The sequence below is a fragment of the Ctenopharyngodon idella genome, chromosome 7 (assembly GCF_019924925.1).
Source record: "Ctenopharyngodon idella isolate HZGC_01 chromosome 7, HZGC01, whole genome shotgun sequence".
NCBI lineage: Eukaryota > Metazoa > Chordata > Actinopteri > Cypriniformes > Xenocyprididae > Ctenopharyngodon > Ctenopharyngodon idella.
In genome coordinates, this window is record NC_067226.1 from 30110010 (window position 1) to 30127567 (window position 17558).

Genomic DNA, 17558 nt, shown 5'->3' on the forward strand with positions numbered 1-17558 from the left:
ACGCATCCAAGCTTTATAATGGCAGTGACAGAGATCAACGAGTATGAGCTGAAGAAAGTGCCTCCATCCACATTCATCCATCATAAACGTATGGCTCAGGGGGGTTAATAAAGGCCTTCTGAAGAGAAGCGATGCGTTTGTGTAAAAAAAATATCCATATTTAACAAGTTATGAAGTAAAATATCTAGCTTCCGACAGACCACCTTCCATATTCAACTTACGAAGAAAATGTAAAACTCTCACAGTTCAAAAAGCTTACGCTACGTCCTGCACCTTCCCTATTCAACTTACGGAAAAAGCTTAACTGATGCGACGCCAGTTCTGTTTTTTTTCTTAAGTTGAATACGGAAGGCGGTCTGGTGGAAGCTAGATATTTTACTTCATAACTTGTTATGAAGTAAACAAGTGTGCCGTGTGAAGTACGTTTATGATGGATGGATGTGGATGGAAGCACTTTCTTCAGCTCGTACTCGTTGATATCGTTCACTGCCATTATAAAGCTCGGATGCGTCAGGATATTTATTAATATAACTCAGATTGTGTTCATCAGAAAGAAGAAAGTAATATATTTCAAAGTGAACTAATCCTTTAAAAATAAAGGTTCCAAAAGGGGGGTTTCACAGCGATGCCATAGAAGAACCTTTTTTTTTTCTTCTTCTTCTTAGTGTGAAGAACATTTAAAAAAACTAAAGAACCTTTTTCCACTATAAAGAACCTTGTGTGAAAATGGAAAGATTCCATGGATGTTAAAAGTTCTTTGTGGAACCACCGATGCCAATAAAGAACTGTAAGGATGGATTTTACCAAGACTGAATTCAAGATTCCTATCCTGTAATAAAACAATAGAACTCTCTAATCTGAAGAAAGGATCTGCGAGAAAGAGCGCAGGACACCCGGCTCGACCTCCTCTCTCCCCCCCCCCATGCCGAGTTTCTGGCTCCTCACACCCTCTCCTTCCCCTCAGGCCATGCAAGTCTCACAAATCTGTTATCTTATCTGCTTTAAGTGACCTCAATGTAAATACTTCGGGTGCGACTGGTAAGATGGTATCACTCCTACATCAATAGGACAGACAAGAATAAAGAAAACAAAACCTGTTCTCCTGGTGTGGGAGATGCCCCAATAAAGATCTTTGTTAACCATTTGTTTTGATCCCCAAACCCAGGCGTGTGACCCTTTGGGGGCACGAGAAAAGGTCCAACAAAAGCTGCATAAATATTTGGGTGCTAAATGTTTACTGTCCTTTTGTTGGACTTGGGGTATTTAAAGGGATTTGGCAAACCACTCAAGGAAGAATCTGCATTCAGAACTTCCCGCACAATTGCTGTGTGTATCTCTCTATTTGCCAGGTATGCTGACTCTTTGAAATTCTTTTTAATATTTTGTTTTGAATTGTACTTTGTATTTTATGCTGATCAGTTGTGTGATGTACCCTTTTAATTCCTTAATTGATGTTTTATCCTGCCTGGCAAAAACAATAAATGTTAATCTTGATTTATCTTGGATTCTTCTAAAATCATTATGACTAGTAGATTATTGGAGTCCGTCATTTCCGTAAATCTGCGTCAGGACAGGTCAAGCCAGAGAGCCCCATGAAAGGAGCATATTGGCACATCATGGGACTTTTTGAGTTTGTCTGTTATTGAATTAGCAAGTTGCAGTATCGTGACTAAGAAAACTGTATTTTTGTATGAACAAGCATGTGGCGGTTCGACTCAAATGCATTAGTAAAACTCTGCACCCTCTGACTAGATCATAAACTGGCGAATTTATGTCCGTGAGAACGCAGCCGGCCGATGTGAATTTCTCTAAGCGATGATGAGACCGTAATGAACGAATAACTGAAATTATGAGATATCCAGAACGATCAAAGATCTAAATTAAAGCACAACTAATCTTATGATCAGCTGGTACATCGGAAAAATTATGAAACTAAGAGTCATTTCTAATTGGAGTCAGATTAAAATATTCACGAAGTCAGAATTGAATTGGAAACCAAAGTTGTATTAAATTAAGATGAATTTTACAGAAGTGCCAGAGGACGTACACGCGAAATACCTTCGACCAGACCACTAGATGCCGTCGTTGGGCTAGTGGGTGGAACCTTACAAAGTGGTGACTAACCCTCCGTGATCCTCCAGTCTCAGACGAGTGACGTCATCTGGCGCGACAATTCAGATCCAAACGGAACATGAGGTTTGAGATTCTTCTCTGTCTGCTGCTACTGTGGTAAGTCCATTTTTTGTTTACCTTTTTAGAAACGTTTGAGGGAAAATTTAGACGCACCTCATATAGACACATTTGTAGAACGGGTCGGTATACCCAGGATAGACCGGAACCGAAAAAACCCGGTGGTGTTTGAGATTATTAGAGGAACAACATGGCTTATCAGGGAAATGGTAGTTCGAGTGTAGACAGGGATATAATGGAATCTCTTGCCTTGCAAATAAAAGATCTCCTTTTTCGCCTGCGTAACAAGGGAGTAGATTTTGATTGGAACAATGACCAAATTCTAGCCTGGTACGTTACCGAAGGCCGAAAATTGGAAGCTAAATCTTCCTATCGAAAACTACTGGTCGCGATTGTTTATATGCTGCGCCGAAATGATTTGGCTACTATTGCAGAAAACGAACGTGTAATAGCGAACATAAAAGAGCTAGAAGCAGCGCGATCAGATGAGCTGAAAAAGCTCAGAGCACAGGTTGAAGCATCTGTGTATGAAAAACAAACTTGGGCAAGACAGGGCGACGCGATGGAAATGCAAATTAAAAAGCTTGAAAAGAAGCTAAAATTGGATAAAAAATATACATCCGCTCTTGAAGAGTGTTGCGGGTCTGCAGGGTTTCCCGTTGCTGCGGTTAAAATAGCGGCAATAAATTCTAAAATTGGAGACGAGATAAATGATAGTGACGAAGATGATGTTGCTGCTTTGGCAAGCAATGTTAAAGATCATTTGTCCCTGACTGAAGTTCGTAGCCGAACTTCAAGAGCAAAATTTAGTTCGGTGTTGCGCGATCCTTCCCCAGAACCTACAAGTGATATGGACTATCGCCCAAATAGACCTGAAGAGAGTCAGCGCAGTCCAATATTGACTCGAACTAAAACTGGCGCTGTTCTCAGAAAAACAATGAAAGTTGCTGTACTTAAAACAATGACTAACGCGGATGATGAAGTCACTACTATCAGCCGTCCTTTAACTTGCGAAGAATGTACCAAACATAAAGAAGTTGTGGGAATGATGCCAAGAAAAGGCCCTTTCCAACCCTACTGGGACAACTTAATGCTACAAGCATCAGTGTACAATTTAGAGGTCAGAGATGTTTGGCAAATTGCTCTCCTCACTATTCCAGAGGAACTAAAACCAAAAATGTCCCCTGAATTAAGATCTGGAGAAATTGTAATTAAGCAAGAAGGTGAGAATGAAAACGACGTGTACGAAAGGTTGAAAGAGACTCTATTAGAACTAAGGGGACCAACACACGCTGAGTGGAATAGGATTTTAGAAATAAAACAGGCCAACAAAGAGCCATTTGAAATTTATGCAGAACGTTTATGGGTGACGTACAAAGAGCACTCGGGTTTAGAAGATGCACAGCGCGATCAGGAAGTTTTACTTCAACTCCTGAAAAATAATGCAGGGCCTCACATTCAGCAAGCGCTAGTCCATGGAGCCGATCCATCTGAGAATACCTACCGGTCATTGGTGGATTGGGCTTCCAAAATAGAAACCAGGCTTAAACAAACCAAAGCTCGTTCCGTTTCAACAACACAATGGCTAGCTGAGGGGAAAGGCATTGAAAATCCTAACTCTAAGCCTCAACTTTTACCTCGCTGTTTTTACTGCAGGAGAACTAACCATCTCGCGCACGACTGTTTCAAATTTAAAAGAGCGCAAAACAATCAAAAGGCACATTCTAAAAATGACAGTGAAATCCTTAAACGTTTAGGAAATTTGATTGCAAAAAATAATGCTCCAGAGAGCAGCCCAAATCAAACCGAAAACCAGCCGCCAAACCAAGACAGCCCGTACAAAAATTTGCAGGCGGATCTCGCTGTCCTATTAGCAAAATACAACAATCCCCAATAGGGGTGTGTGGCCTCCATTGCTGTAGGAAGCGTTATCAAAAGCGGAAATCGAATCAAAATAAGAGCTAACCTTGGAGGCCGGTTAGTTAACATCCTTGTTGATACCGGTGCCGCCTGCTCCTGCACAAACATCCCGCTACCCTTAAGTACACGAACGATCCAAGTTAAAGGTATAGGCGATACTTTGATGACAGCCACCCAAACGCAGCCAGTCCAGCTCGATTTGGGCATAGTAGTGTTAAACGAGTCATTCTGGTATTTACCAGATAATAGCGAAGGAACTGTATTGGGAATGGATATCATGAGAAAGCATGGTTTTGTAATTCATTGTTTTGAAAAACAAATCGAAGTACAAGCTAACAAAACGGCAAAGAAATGCCTGTCTCAAGGCCATGCCGGCATTATGTCCATATCCAGTACAGATCCGACCCAACTTCTCATCAACAAACACAGCGATGTTTGGGCTAATCATGAACACGACTGCGGCCTCATTGACTTTGAAGTATGCATTGAGGGAGAGCCCCCTCCCCCACAAAAACAATATCGCATCAAGCCAGAGGCAGAGGTCGCTGTTCATGAGATAGTGAAACAGCTTGAGATTAGAGGGATAGTTCGGCGATGCAGTTCAACTACAAATTCTCCGTGTTTACCCGTTCCAAAACCTAATGGTAAATGGCGTCTTTGTATTGATTATCAACGTCTCAACAAAGTTTTACCTAAGGCAACACCTATAGTGGCAAACCCATCTACCATCTTATCACAAGTTTCAACCAGTGCTTCGTGGTTCACAGTGCTTGATATTAAAAATGGTTTCTGGTCTATCAAAGTCAAACGAGAAGACCAATGGAAGCTGGCATTTACCGTAAACCAAATGCAGTACACATGGGAACGAATGCCACAAGGCCTTCACAACAGCCCAGCCATTTTTCACAGAGCTGTGGCAGATGTTCTCACTCCCGTATTAGGGATTGGAAAAGTAGTTCACTATGTAGATGACATACTAATAGCCACAGAAGAACCGCTTGAGAGCCACTTGCAGCTGGTTGACACAGTGTTACAGATGTTAGGTGACGCAGGCTTTAAAATGAACAAAGAAAAAGCCCAAATTGCGCAACGGGAAGTACACTATTTAGGGTACACTCTGACTCAAAGTCACAGAGCCTTAACAGATGACAGAAAAAAATGTATTGCCGAACTGCCCCGTCCTCATACCCTAAACTCGCTGCAAAAAGTGTTAGGTACAGCAAACTATTTACGAGATTTTATCCCTGATTTTGCAAATACTGCCGCACCGTTGTATTCGCTTTTAAAAGGCAAAACAAAACCAAATGATGTCCTTGAATGGACCGATGAACATGAACAAGCCTTTACCGAGTTAAAACAACGATTGTGCGCCGCGCCCGCCCTGGGTTTGCCCAACCCATCAAAAGATTTTCATATTCAAGTAGACGCACATGAAATCACATTAAGTGGAGTCTTAGCTCAGGAGCATGGGGGAAAACTGCGTCCAATCGCTTATTACAGCCGGAAAAAATCTCTAGTTGAACAAGGATTCGACCCCTGTACACAGCAGGTACTCGCGGTGCATTGGATGTTAAAAACAACAGAGCCCATTGTCGGATTTCAACCTGTTGTTATACACACAATGCATACACCTGTACGAATGCTGTTACAAGGCCGGATAAAGGGAGTTTCCTCCCAAAGATTAGCGAGATGGTTAGCAGACATTCAAGCGCGTGAAATCACAATAAAAAACACACGAATCTTGCCACATCTGCTCGGAGATGTTGAGGGACATCCACACACATGCCAGCCTGAACAAAAGGCACAAGGCCTTGTACATGACCAGCCACTACCAGGCCAAGTGCAGGTGTATATTGATGGTTCCCGATTCTGTCAAAATGGTCATTTTTATACTGGCTGTGCAGTGTGGGCTCCTCATCTCCCCGATACAGATGCAAAGCAGCAGTTGTTGTTTAAATTACCATCTAACATATCTGCACAAGAAGCTGAACTTGTTGCATTGCTAGAAGCGATCAAGGCATATCCTGAACCGCTCTGCGTATATACGGACAGCCGTTACGCGTATGGTGTGGTAACAGATTTTATGGCTCAGTGGCAATTGCGGAACTTCCTCACATCTGCCGGAGCGCCTATAAAACATTTCACCACTATAACTGCAATCTGGCAAGAAATTCAAGCGCGAGAAGCCCCCATCTCCGTTGTAAAAGTGCGTGCGCACATCAACAAAAACCCTGATGTGCATGAGAAAAACAATAATATTGCTGACCAATTGGCTAAGCTGGCAGCAGTGAAAGGTGACCTATGGCAAAACGAAACACCCTCTGTTTCTGTAGCAAGTGCAGCGCAAGTTACACCCATAGACCTCAAACAGTATCAACAAGATCTGTGGGTCTCTGATGGAGAGCTTGTGCCACACTTGAAACATGATCAGATGGTTAACATAATCGAAGGCATAGTCATCCGAGACGGAAAATTTGTCGTTCCAGAAGCGCTTCAAAAGCCAATAATCAAATTGTATCATGAATATGCACATGTGTCTGCAACAAAAACGGCACAATTGATACAAAAACAATTTTGGTGGCAAGGAATGACAGCCGACATTGAAAGATGGTGCAACACCTGTCTGGTGTGTGCCACAATTAACCAGGGAAAGTTAGGCCGAACAAACCTGCGTAGGCCAGAACCGCCTAAAGGACCCTGGGAGTCCTTACAATTGGATTTCATTGGTCCGCTACCCAGTGCCAAAGGGGGGTATCGATATTGCCTCGTGATAATTGATAAATTCTCAAAATGGGTCGAAGCGATTCCCACTCGCAATAACACCGCAAACACAGTGGCACGTGTGATGGCGAACCAAATCATCCCTCTTTGGGGAGCACCAATTCAAATTGAATCTGATCGAGGGACTCATTTTACTGGACAGGTTATGAGAGATATGTGCAAAATGCTGAACATTAAGCAAAGATTTCATGTATCATTTCGACCACAGAGCTCAGGGATGGTTGAACGCATTAACCGGACTATCAAAGAAAATATCTCCAAGCAGATAGCCCAACACCAAAACAAGTGGATTGATGCTTTGCCCACTGTTCTGACTGTGCTGCGAGCAACCCCATCAAAAGCTACAGGCATTAGTCCATATGAGCTTATGACTGGAAGGGTGATGAAGTTACCCATTGATCCAGAGATTTCCCCAGCAGACCTGGGGCCTCTAATGCTCGCAACGCAGCAGACTGTATTGGTGCAATTGCAAGAAAGATTGAGGGTGTTGCACACTCAGGCTGATCTGAAACGACAACAGTCAGACCTGACAAATGATGCACAATTTAACCCAATCTCTGAAACAAAATTTTCAGAAGGAGATATTGTGATGGTACGCGTTTTTGTAAAACAAAATGCATTCTCCCCTAGATGGCATGGGCCCTATGAAATTAAAGCTGTCTGCAACAGCTGTGTGGCCGTGACCATCAGAGGAAAATTAAGATGGTATCACATGTCTCAGTGCAAACTGTTCAAAGGTTCATTAAATTAATTATGATCTTTCTTTTCCATAGGACAGTCACTGCAATTCCATGGAGGCCAGATGCCAGGGCGGTGTCTGGACCCACATGCATCGAACTGGGACAACGGGTCACACTCGCACACACCCTAGGATGTGGGAGATGGGTATGGAAATATACCAAGGGGCCATCCACACCCTACATTCCAATTACATACAAAGAAATAGTCACATGGCCTCCCGGATTAGCACCGGAACCAAATTGTGTAGCTAAAATCTGCTGTAAGTCAGGTTCTACTCATCTCCCAGACACAAACATCACAGGTTACACACTCGCACCAAAATTTTACCATAACATTACTACCTGGAATCAACTTAAAGAGTACCCAGGTTCAAAAATTGGTAGTCAAAACCTATTGTATAGAATCAATAACTATGGTGAAGATCCAAAAAAATGTTACTCCATTAAGGATCTGGAACCAGCAACATATAGGTGTAGGCACACTACAACACATAACGATACACATTTGAAGTTTACTGAACTTCTTTTTAACTTAACAAATCCTGAACCAAAAAACAGTTTGAAAACATTTGTTTGGACTGGACGAAAAGAAGGAACATACTGTGTGGGAAAATGTGAGGCAAATTTGGACGATTTTACTAACCCTCATAATTGTTCATGGACATTACATCATTGCTTTAATCTAACCACGTGCGGATATAAAAAGCCCACACAGTGTCCAAAATTATATCCCACCCCTCCAGGTGGCCTTATCAAAGGAAATGTAAACAAGACTTTGCTTCATGATGTCAATCTTGTGATAACACATGTGACGTATAACATCTCTAACATTTTGTCTGCCTATGTAGAACATTGTGACTATAATGATGAAACTTATACATGGCTACAGTCACGCATTGATGATTTAGTCTCTGATTACAAAAACAGACTTGCAGTCCAAATTCCACCTGCTCGTACTAAACGAGACCTATTTGGAAATATAGCAGGCCTTTTCGGGTCGGTTAATTCTATATCCAACACATACAAAATAACAGGTCAATCTCAATTTTCAACATGGTTGGCAAATCAGGTGGCCACTGGTTTTCAACATATCACCAATAGTAATGAAAATATTATCAAGGCGGTCAGATCTGAAGCGCAGGCGCTTCTGACGACCAGTCAAACAATTTTCAATCAGACCCGTACCATCGAGCATGACTTAGCCTGTAGATTGTATGCACAAGATTTGTTTACTGCAGCAAGACAAGAAATTTTAGATCTTCGTCTTCATAAGACACCTAGACATGTTTTAAATGATCTTATAGAAATTTTAGATCTGCATAGATGGCTTACTTCAGAAAAAATGAAGAACATTAACTATTCTGAATTGTTGTCAACATTAATGATGTATACTGGAAATGAATGTATTGGTTGTATTGGGTTTTTTGCCACTTTCCCTCTAATTCACCCTGATCAAGTCTACCTAAATTCCACTACCATACGCTCTATTGGCGTTGTAGTGAAAGATCAGATCATTAAATGGGACCATCTTACGGGGTATATGACTTTGAAGGGCACTGAAACCTTATTTACCACTCGCACCTGTTGTCATGAAACATCTAGCTACATTATCTGTACCTGCAATACTTTGCAACCTTTTTCTGCTAATGATTCCAAGCTCATTAATGTGCAGTCTTTGCATGGCCATTCCGATGCTGTCCAAGTGTCTCATACTCAGTGGTGCGTCGTAAGCGAGATGAATTCCTTCACCTACGGAGGTCTGACCTGCCCTGCAAACCACACTTTCTGCTTGGAAGTGAAAGAGGACTTTTCAATGGGCCAGATAAACATCCTGGGAAAGGTACCGCTAGACGTAGATGTTTCCCCATGGTGGGAGGACACTTTTTATGAGCAAAGCACACAAGCTTTGGTCAACACAATGGACTTGGTTCAAGGGATTATTTTACAGACCGAATACCACCTCAACCAAGCACAAGTGGAAGCAAATCTGGCGAAAAGAACTGCAGAGATCCTGTCAAGTTCCTCGACCCGCTCAGCTTGGTATGCTTACACCTGGTGGGACTGGATGTTTCGTGGATGCGCCATCGCCAGTATGCTCATCTTCTTATTCACTCTCATTCAGTGCTGCTACTTCAGATGTCTCCTCCGTGTGATGCGCACGTCAACCAATGTGGCCATCGCGCTCAGTCCACTACGGGTACCAGCCCTACAGAAACTACAACCGTAAGCAAGCTGCAAAAATCCATAGATAGTGGCCCCTCAGGGACTGCTCTGGATCTGCCCCAAGGGGCCAAGGGCGGAACTGTAAGGATGGATTTTACCAAGACTGAATTCAAGATTCCTATCCTGTAATAAAACAATAGAACTCTCTAATCTGAAGAAAGGATCTGCGAGAAAGAGCGCAGGACACCCGGCTCGACCTCCTCTCTTCCCCCCCCCATGCCGAGTTTCTGGCCCCTCACACCCTCTCCTTCCCCTCAGGCCATGCAAGTCTCACAAATCTGTTATCTTATCTGCTTTAAGTGACCTCAATGTAAATACTTCGGGTGCGACTGGTAAGATGGTATCACTCCTACATCAATAGGACAGACAAGAATAAAGAAAACAAAACCTGTTCTCCTGGTGTGGGAGATGCCCCAATAAAGATCTTTGTTAACCATTTGTTTTGATCCCCAAACCCAGGCGTGTGACCCTTTGGGGGCACGAGAAAAGGTCCAACAAAAGCTGCATAAATATTTGGGTGCTAAATGTTTACTGTCCTTTTGTTGGACTTGGGGTATTTAAAGGGATTTGGCAAACCACTCAAGGAAGAATCTGCATTCAGAACTTCCCGCACAATTGCTGTGTGTATCTCTCTATTTGCCAGGTATGCTGACTCTTTGAAATTCTTTTTAATATTTTGTTTTGAATTGTACTTTGTATTTTATGCTGATCAGTTGTGTGATGTACCCTTTTAATTCCTTAATTGATGTTTTATCCTGCCTGGCAAAAACAATAAATGTTAATCTTGATTTATCTTGGATTCTTCTAAAATCATTATGACTAGTAGATTATTGGAGTCCGTCATTTCCGTAAATCTGCGTCAGGACAGGTCAAGCCAGAGAGCCCCATGAAAGGAGCATATTGGCACATCATGGGACTTTTTGAGTTTGTCTGTTATTGAATTAGCAAGTTGCAGTATCGTGACTAAGAAAACTGTATTTTTGTATGAACAAGCATGTGGCGGTTCGACTCAAATGCATTAGTAAAACTCTGCACCCTCTGACTAGATCATAAACTGGCGAATTTATGTCCGTGAGAACGCAGCCGGCCGATGTGAATTTCTCTAAGCGATGATGAGACCGTAATGAACGAATAACTGAAATTATGAGATATCCAGAACGATCAAAGATCTAAATTAAAGCACAACTAATCTTATGATCAGCTGGTACATCGGAAAAATTATGAAACTAAGAGTCATTTCTAATTGGAGTCAGATTAAAATATTCACGAAGTCAGAATTGAATTGGAAACCAAAGTTGTATTAAATTAAGATGAATTTTACAGAAGTGCCAGAGGACGTACACGCGAAATACCTTCGACCAGACCACTAGATGCCGTCGTTGGGCTAGTGGGTGGAACCTTACAGAACCTTAGAATGCTTTAAAAACATTGAAAGACTTTTGGTTTACCATTTTGAGAGATAGTGGCGCTCATTTACACAATACTCAGTTTAGACTCATAAACAATTGACATTTAACTCATTGAAAAAATTAGGTTTTTAGAAAACCCATGTATACAAAACTAATAATAAAATGACTTGTGGGAAAAGCAGTGGCGGACGAAGCACACAAATCAAGTACTTGAGTAAAAGTACAGATACTTTTACTGGAGTAATATTTAATTACTCCAATAAAAGTATTAAAACCAGTGGTTGTGTTTGTCCATATTTGACCAAAACATGGGTTGAAACAACCCAGGATTTTTAGAGTGTAATAAAATATTACTCCAATAAAAGTATAAGTATGCATTTTCAATATTTTCCATATTACTTGAGAAAAAGTACAATGGTAATTGTTTTTTAATGTACTTAAGTAATAAAAGTAAAATGTATGATCTAGCGATGATTAGACGAGTACGATTCATTAATTCATTAATACGTAAAGTACAGCTACTTGAAATATCTAAACACAATGAAGTAAAACTACTTCTGGGTAAAAGACTTCTCAGCCTCAAATACGCCTGAATTCTTTGAAGACTCACCTATGACAAACTCAACTGCGAACTTGTCTTCGGCCGGTTTGTAGGGCCGATCGAAGGTGATCTTGATCTGGAACTCTTGAGCCCGACGCACAATGAGGAAGTCGCTGCTGTACAGGTGCGTGTGGTGCTCTTGTTTATTGACCTCGTGAGGTTGTTTGAGCATATTGACATCATGGATATCAAGAAACTCTGAGGAACAGAAACAGGACTGTCAACACATTACAGGCTCAGCCGTAAATTAGCCTTTTTTTTTTACAAAAAAAAAAACCCTACAAAAACAGCTGCATGACCCTCTCAAAGAGGATGTCTTTCATCTCTTTATCTCTGGGGGTTTGAAAGGAAGAGGATGACAAAAAAAAGTCAAGATGTTACAAGATAAAAGTGTTGCGTTTCCTGCAATAAATGTTATCACTGGGACAAGAGCTTCAGCTGAGGGCTTTTGACTAGATAAGACCAAGTAAGCAAATATTTTAGTAAACAAAGCCTTTCCTTTTACTGTTGCAAATCCATAAAGTATGGGTCACTTTGAAGAAACGGTACCAAGTGTGTCTGCATGAATCTTTACTGATAAAATAAATTAGATGCCAAACTAAGACACAGTTTTTGAATTTTTGTGCATGCAATGCAAAACAGCCTTTAAAACAAATTTTTTTTTTTAAATGTTTGTTTATTCAGCCAATTTTCATGTCCATTACATTTTAGTGGGTTATGCATCAAAAAGTTTAACTGAAATTATTTTATCATGCTTTCATTTTATATGTATGTTAATTTTAAATGCTTTATTCATTTTCAGAGGAAATGCAGAATTTATGTGATGATGGGATGATTTTCTCCTTTAAAAATAATGTCCAGTGTTATTTTAATATTATTTATATACTATTTATTAATATTTTATTATATTCTTATATTTATTTTCATTTTAGTTTAAGTTTTAGTAATTTTGTCATGTGCTTTTTTTATTCATTTATTTGTCATTTTTCTTCTTTTGTTTTTTGTAAATTGTTTAGTTCAGCTTTAATCCAGGTTTTAGTTAACAATAACAACATTGATAATGGCATGATCATATTGATAAAAAGACATCATATTTAAGTGAGTGACATCACTTTTTTAAATTTAAGTTTCTATTACAGTATTGACCTTGTCTAACTCAGTTCTCTGATTTGGGACAAAATAGAGATAAATTTTACACAGACAAAAATGGCAAGAATATTGATACTGACATATGACATTGTATTGCAATAACAATTGCTTGCCTGCCTATTCAACCTTAAAACATGTGATTTTTTTAAAAGCCACACCAAATATAAGAGATACTACCAGAATTTACTCTAAATACATTTCTTACTGTGACAAGATTGAAATATTCTAGCACTTTAAATTTACCATGAAATCAAAATGTACAAACCCGATTCCAAAAAAGTTGGGACACTGTACAAATTGTGAATAAAAAAGGAATGCAATAATTTACAAATCTCATAAACTTATATTTTATTCACAATAGAATATAGATAACATATCAAATGTTGAAAGTGAGACATTTTGAAATGTCATGCCAAATATTGGCTCATTTTCGATTTCATGAGAGCTACACATTCCAAAAAAGTTGGGACAGGTAGCAATAAGAGGCCGGAAAAGTTAAATGTACATATAAGGAACAGCTGGAGGACCAATTTGCAACTTATTAGGTCAATTGGCAACATGACTGGGTATAAAAAGAGCCTCTCAGAGTGGCAGTGTCTCTCAGAAGTCAAGATGGGCAGAGGATCACCAATTCCCCCAATGCTGCGGCGAAAAATAGTGGAGCAATATCAGAAAGGAGTTTCTCAGAGAAAAATTGCAAAGAGTTTGAATTTATCATCATCTACAGTGCATAATATCATCCAAAGATTCAGAGAATCTGGAACAATCTCTGTGCGTAAGGGTCAAGGCCGGAAAACCATACTGGATGCCCGTGATCTTCGAGCCCTTAGACGGCACTGCATCACATACAGGAATGCTACTGTAATGGAAATCACAACATGGGCTCAGGAATACTTCCAGAAAACATTGTTGGTGAACACAATCCACCGTGCCATTCGCCGTTGCCGGCTAAAACTCTATAGGTCAAAAAAGAAGCCATATCTAAACATGATCCAGAAGCGCAGCCGTTTTCTCTGGGCCAAGGTTCATTTAAAATGGACTGTGGCAAAGTGGAAAACTGTTCTGTGGTCAAACGAATCAAAATTTGAAGTTCTTTTTGGAAAACTGGGACGCCATGTCATCCGAACTAAAGAGGACAAGGACAACCCAAGTTGTTATCAGCGCTCAGTTCAGAAGCCTGCATCTCTGATGGTATGGGGTTGCATGAGTGCGTGTGGCATTGGGCAGCTTACACATCTGGAAAGGCACCATCAATGCTGAAAGGTGTATCCAAGTTCTAGAACAACATATGCTCCCATCCAGACGTCGTCTCTTTCAGGGAAGATCTTGCATTTTCCAACATGACAATGCCAGACCACATACAGCATCAATTACAACATTATGGCTGCATAGAAGAAGGATCCGGGTACTGAAATGGCCAGCCTGCAGTCCAGATCTTTCACCCATAGAAAACATTTGGAGCATCATAAAGAGGAAGATGCGACAAAGAAGACCTAAGACAGTTGAGCAACTAGAAGCCTGTATGAGACAAGAATGGGACAACATTCCTATTCCTAAACTTGAGCAACTTGTCTCCTCAGTCCCCAGACGTTTGCAGACTGTTGTAAAAAGAAGAGGGGATGCCACACAGTGGTAAACATGGCCTTGTCCCAACTTTTTTGAGATGTGTTGATGCCATGAAATTTAAAATCAACTTATTTTTCCCTTAAAATGATACATTTTCTCAGTTTAAACATTTGATATGTCATCTATGTTGTATTCTGAATAAAATATTGAAATTTGAAACTTCCACATCATTGCATTCCTTTTTTATTCACAATTTGTACAGTGTCCCAACTTTTTTGGAATCAGGTTTGTAAATGTTTTGTTTTTCATGGAATATTGCAGTGTTTATTATGAATGATTTATCCACACACATCATTGTTTTTAAAATTCATGTGCCTCTTAATCTTTAATCTAAATATCTTGCCCTCCCTCTTTCAGCAACATCTCTTCTCTGATGACGTGTTTATTGTCGTGAGGGCGGGGCAACCTGTCACTCACATGAGATCCACCAATAACAAACCACAACCTTCCAATCAATTCCCCATGGACAAAATCAAGCTCCGCCCTACATTTTTTCCTGTTCAAGAAGCCGATACAAAGTACAGATTTTCTGATTCTCACCCTTGAGTGGTGGTGGTCCTCTGGGCAGTAACATGAAGGGCTCAAACTCCTCCATTTTCCCCTCTTCTTTATTAGAGCTGATTCTGGCTCCTGCACTGCGTCCGCGGTAGGACACGTGTTTGGGACGAACAGCAGTTGTGGCGGCGGGGGCCGGGTTCTCTTGAGCAGCCATGGCAGGTACTGGTGTTGCGGCCACTTAAACTGCTTCGGTTGAGATACTAAACTCAGAAAAAAAAACATATACAAGTCAGCTGCACACATTGCATACAGACTACAATGATTAAAAACAATAAAAGAGTCTCTTCTTTTGTTTATCCCTGCATTGTTATAAAATGGGCTGCTGCACAGGAAGTGTGTCATTTATGGCATCTGTTTTGCATTGAGAATGTTGCACTGCATGCGCACAAAGATAAACTCAAAGCATGTGCTGCAGCACAGTTTTATTGCAGGATTTGGCCTTTCTTCCTTTCATTTATTGCAGCATATGAAAAGTCCAATGTAGAAACGTAAGCTAGACTAATGAGAAAGATGCAGTTTGGTTTTTCTTTCTTTCTGTCATTCTTAGAACAAGTGGCAATACATTACAATAAGATTTCGTTTGTTAACATTAGTTAACTGTAATAGTTGACATGAACTAACAATGAACAATATTTCTACAGCATCTATTAATCTTAGTCAATGATAATTTTTACATTTACTAATACATTTCTAAAATCGTTGTATTTGTTAACAATAGTTAATGCACTGTGAACAACAAATATTAATAAATGGTTTGAAAAATATATTGCTCATTGTTAGTTCATGTTAGCTAACGCATTAACTAACGTTAATAAATGAGACCTTATTTTAAAGTGTTACTGAAAAAGCATCCGCTTTAATAATTTTTTTTTTTTTTTTTTTAAATCTAGAAACTTGTGAAAACTATTAAACTTGTGGAAATAACAAATTGACTTGTTAAAAAACAATCTAAAAATAATCTAAACCAGATTTTTATTTATTTATTGTACATGAAATGGAAGTTGCACTAGACTTTTCTTCCCTATTGTGACGTATATCTGAATGAAACTGCTTCTCGAACAAGAATAAATGTAGGGCGGGACTTGATTTTGTCCATAAGGGATTGATTGGATGGGTGAGGTTTGCTATTGGTGGATCTCATGTGATTGACAGGTTCCTTCACGCCAGTAAACACTTCATCAGAGATGTTGCTGTAAGAGGGAGGGGGAAGTTTTTTTGATTAAAGATTACGAGGCACAAGAATTAAAAAAAAAAATAATATGATGTGCATAGACGAATCATTTATAATAAATACTGCAATATTCCACAAAAAAATAAGAATTGTGATTTTGATTTCATGGTGATTTTAAGAACACAAACATATGGGACTAAGTACAGTGTGAGGTTTTATATCACATCTTGTGATTCCCTCTTTGGTGATGCTAATGCTTCTGAAGGGAGATTGAAGGGAGAGAATAAAAAAATCATCTGGCAGGCAGAATTTTCCCATCCAATAGCCTATTCCTGTGTTTCCTGGCATTTAAATGTGGAAAACTTATTTTTATGATAGGCTGCTCAATGGCTGCTTTTACACTGTCAAAATATGTCACCACAGACACACAAACACTTGCATGATGATGGATTACATAAGCTGGGCGTCTCCTTGAATGAGGTGTGAAGTTTGAGGAGATGTTTGGCCGGCTGAACCCCACCGAAGCCGTGAACACAGTGAAGTCTCTGTTCACTTCTGAACCACTTAAAGTCACTGCTGAACACACTTTTCCACACTTTATCTTGGCAAGGTAAACTAAACGGGAAAATATTGCAGCTGAGTTTTTTTTAAATGTTTGTCAAGATTTTGTTTTCTGAGGTTACCACGAAGATATAAAACAGATGGTGGAAAACATATTAAAATAGTTACGTTTTGCAAACTACACAAAAAATTGGTTCTGCATGTAAACACTCACAGAATTACTTTCACAAACACATACACAAAATGCAAACACAAACCTGCACTAACATTCAAAATATAAATACACCAATCACTTAAAATATCTTCAAAATTCAAACATGATCTTTAAAGACAATAACTTGTCCTTTGCAAGTATTCAATTATTGCAATTATACATGCACATATATATTATTCACAAAAAAAAAAAAATAGTTGAAGATAATTGGATAATAGCGAATACAGTGGCAAGAAAAAGTATGTGAACCACTTGCAGAATCTGTGAAAATGTGCAAAATTTTAACAAAATAAGAGAGATCATACAAAATGCATGTTATTTTTTATTTAGTACTGTCCTGAGTAAGATATTTTACATAAAAGATGTTTACATATAGTCCACACGACAAAAAAAAAAAGCTGAATTTATTAAAATA

General features: G+C 39.6%; 1 protein-coding gene across 1 annotated transcript in view; it reads right to left on the reverse strand.

Moving 5' to 3' along the window:
- Nucleotides 1-17558, reverse strand: part of f13a1b (coagulation factor XIII, A1 polypeptide b) — a 32113-nt gene that overhangs the window by 12815 nt on the left and 1740 nt on the right. The window contains exons 2-3 of the mRNA XM_051901551.1: nt 15180-15397; nt 11874-12062 (exon numbers count right to left, since the gene is read on the reverse strand). Coding sequence (XP_051757511.1) covers nt 11874-12062; nt 15180-15351 — 361 coding nt within the window. The 5' untranslated portion in view covers nt 15352-15397. The remainder of the gene's footprint in view (nt 1-11873; nt 12063-15179; nt 15398-17558) is intronic.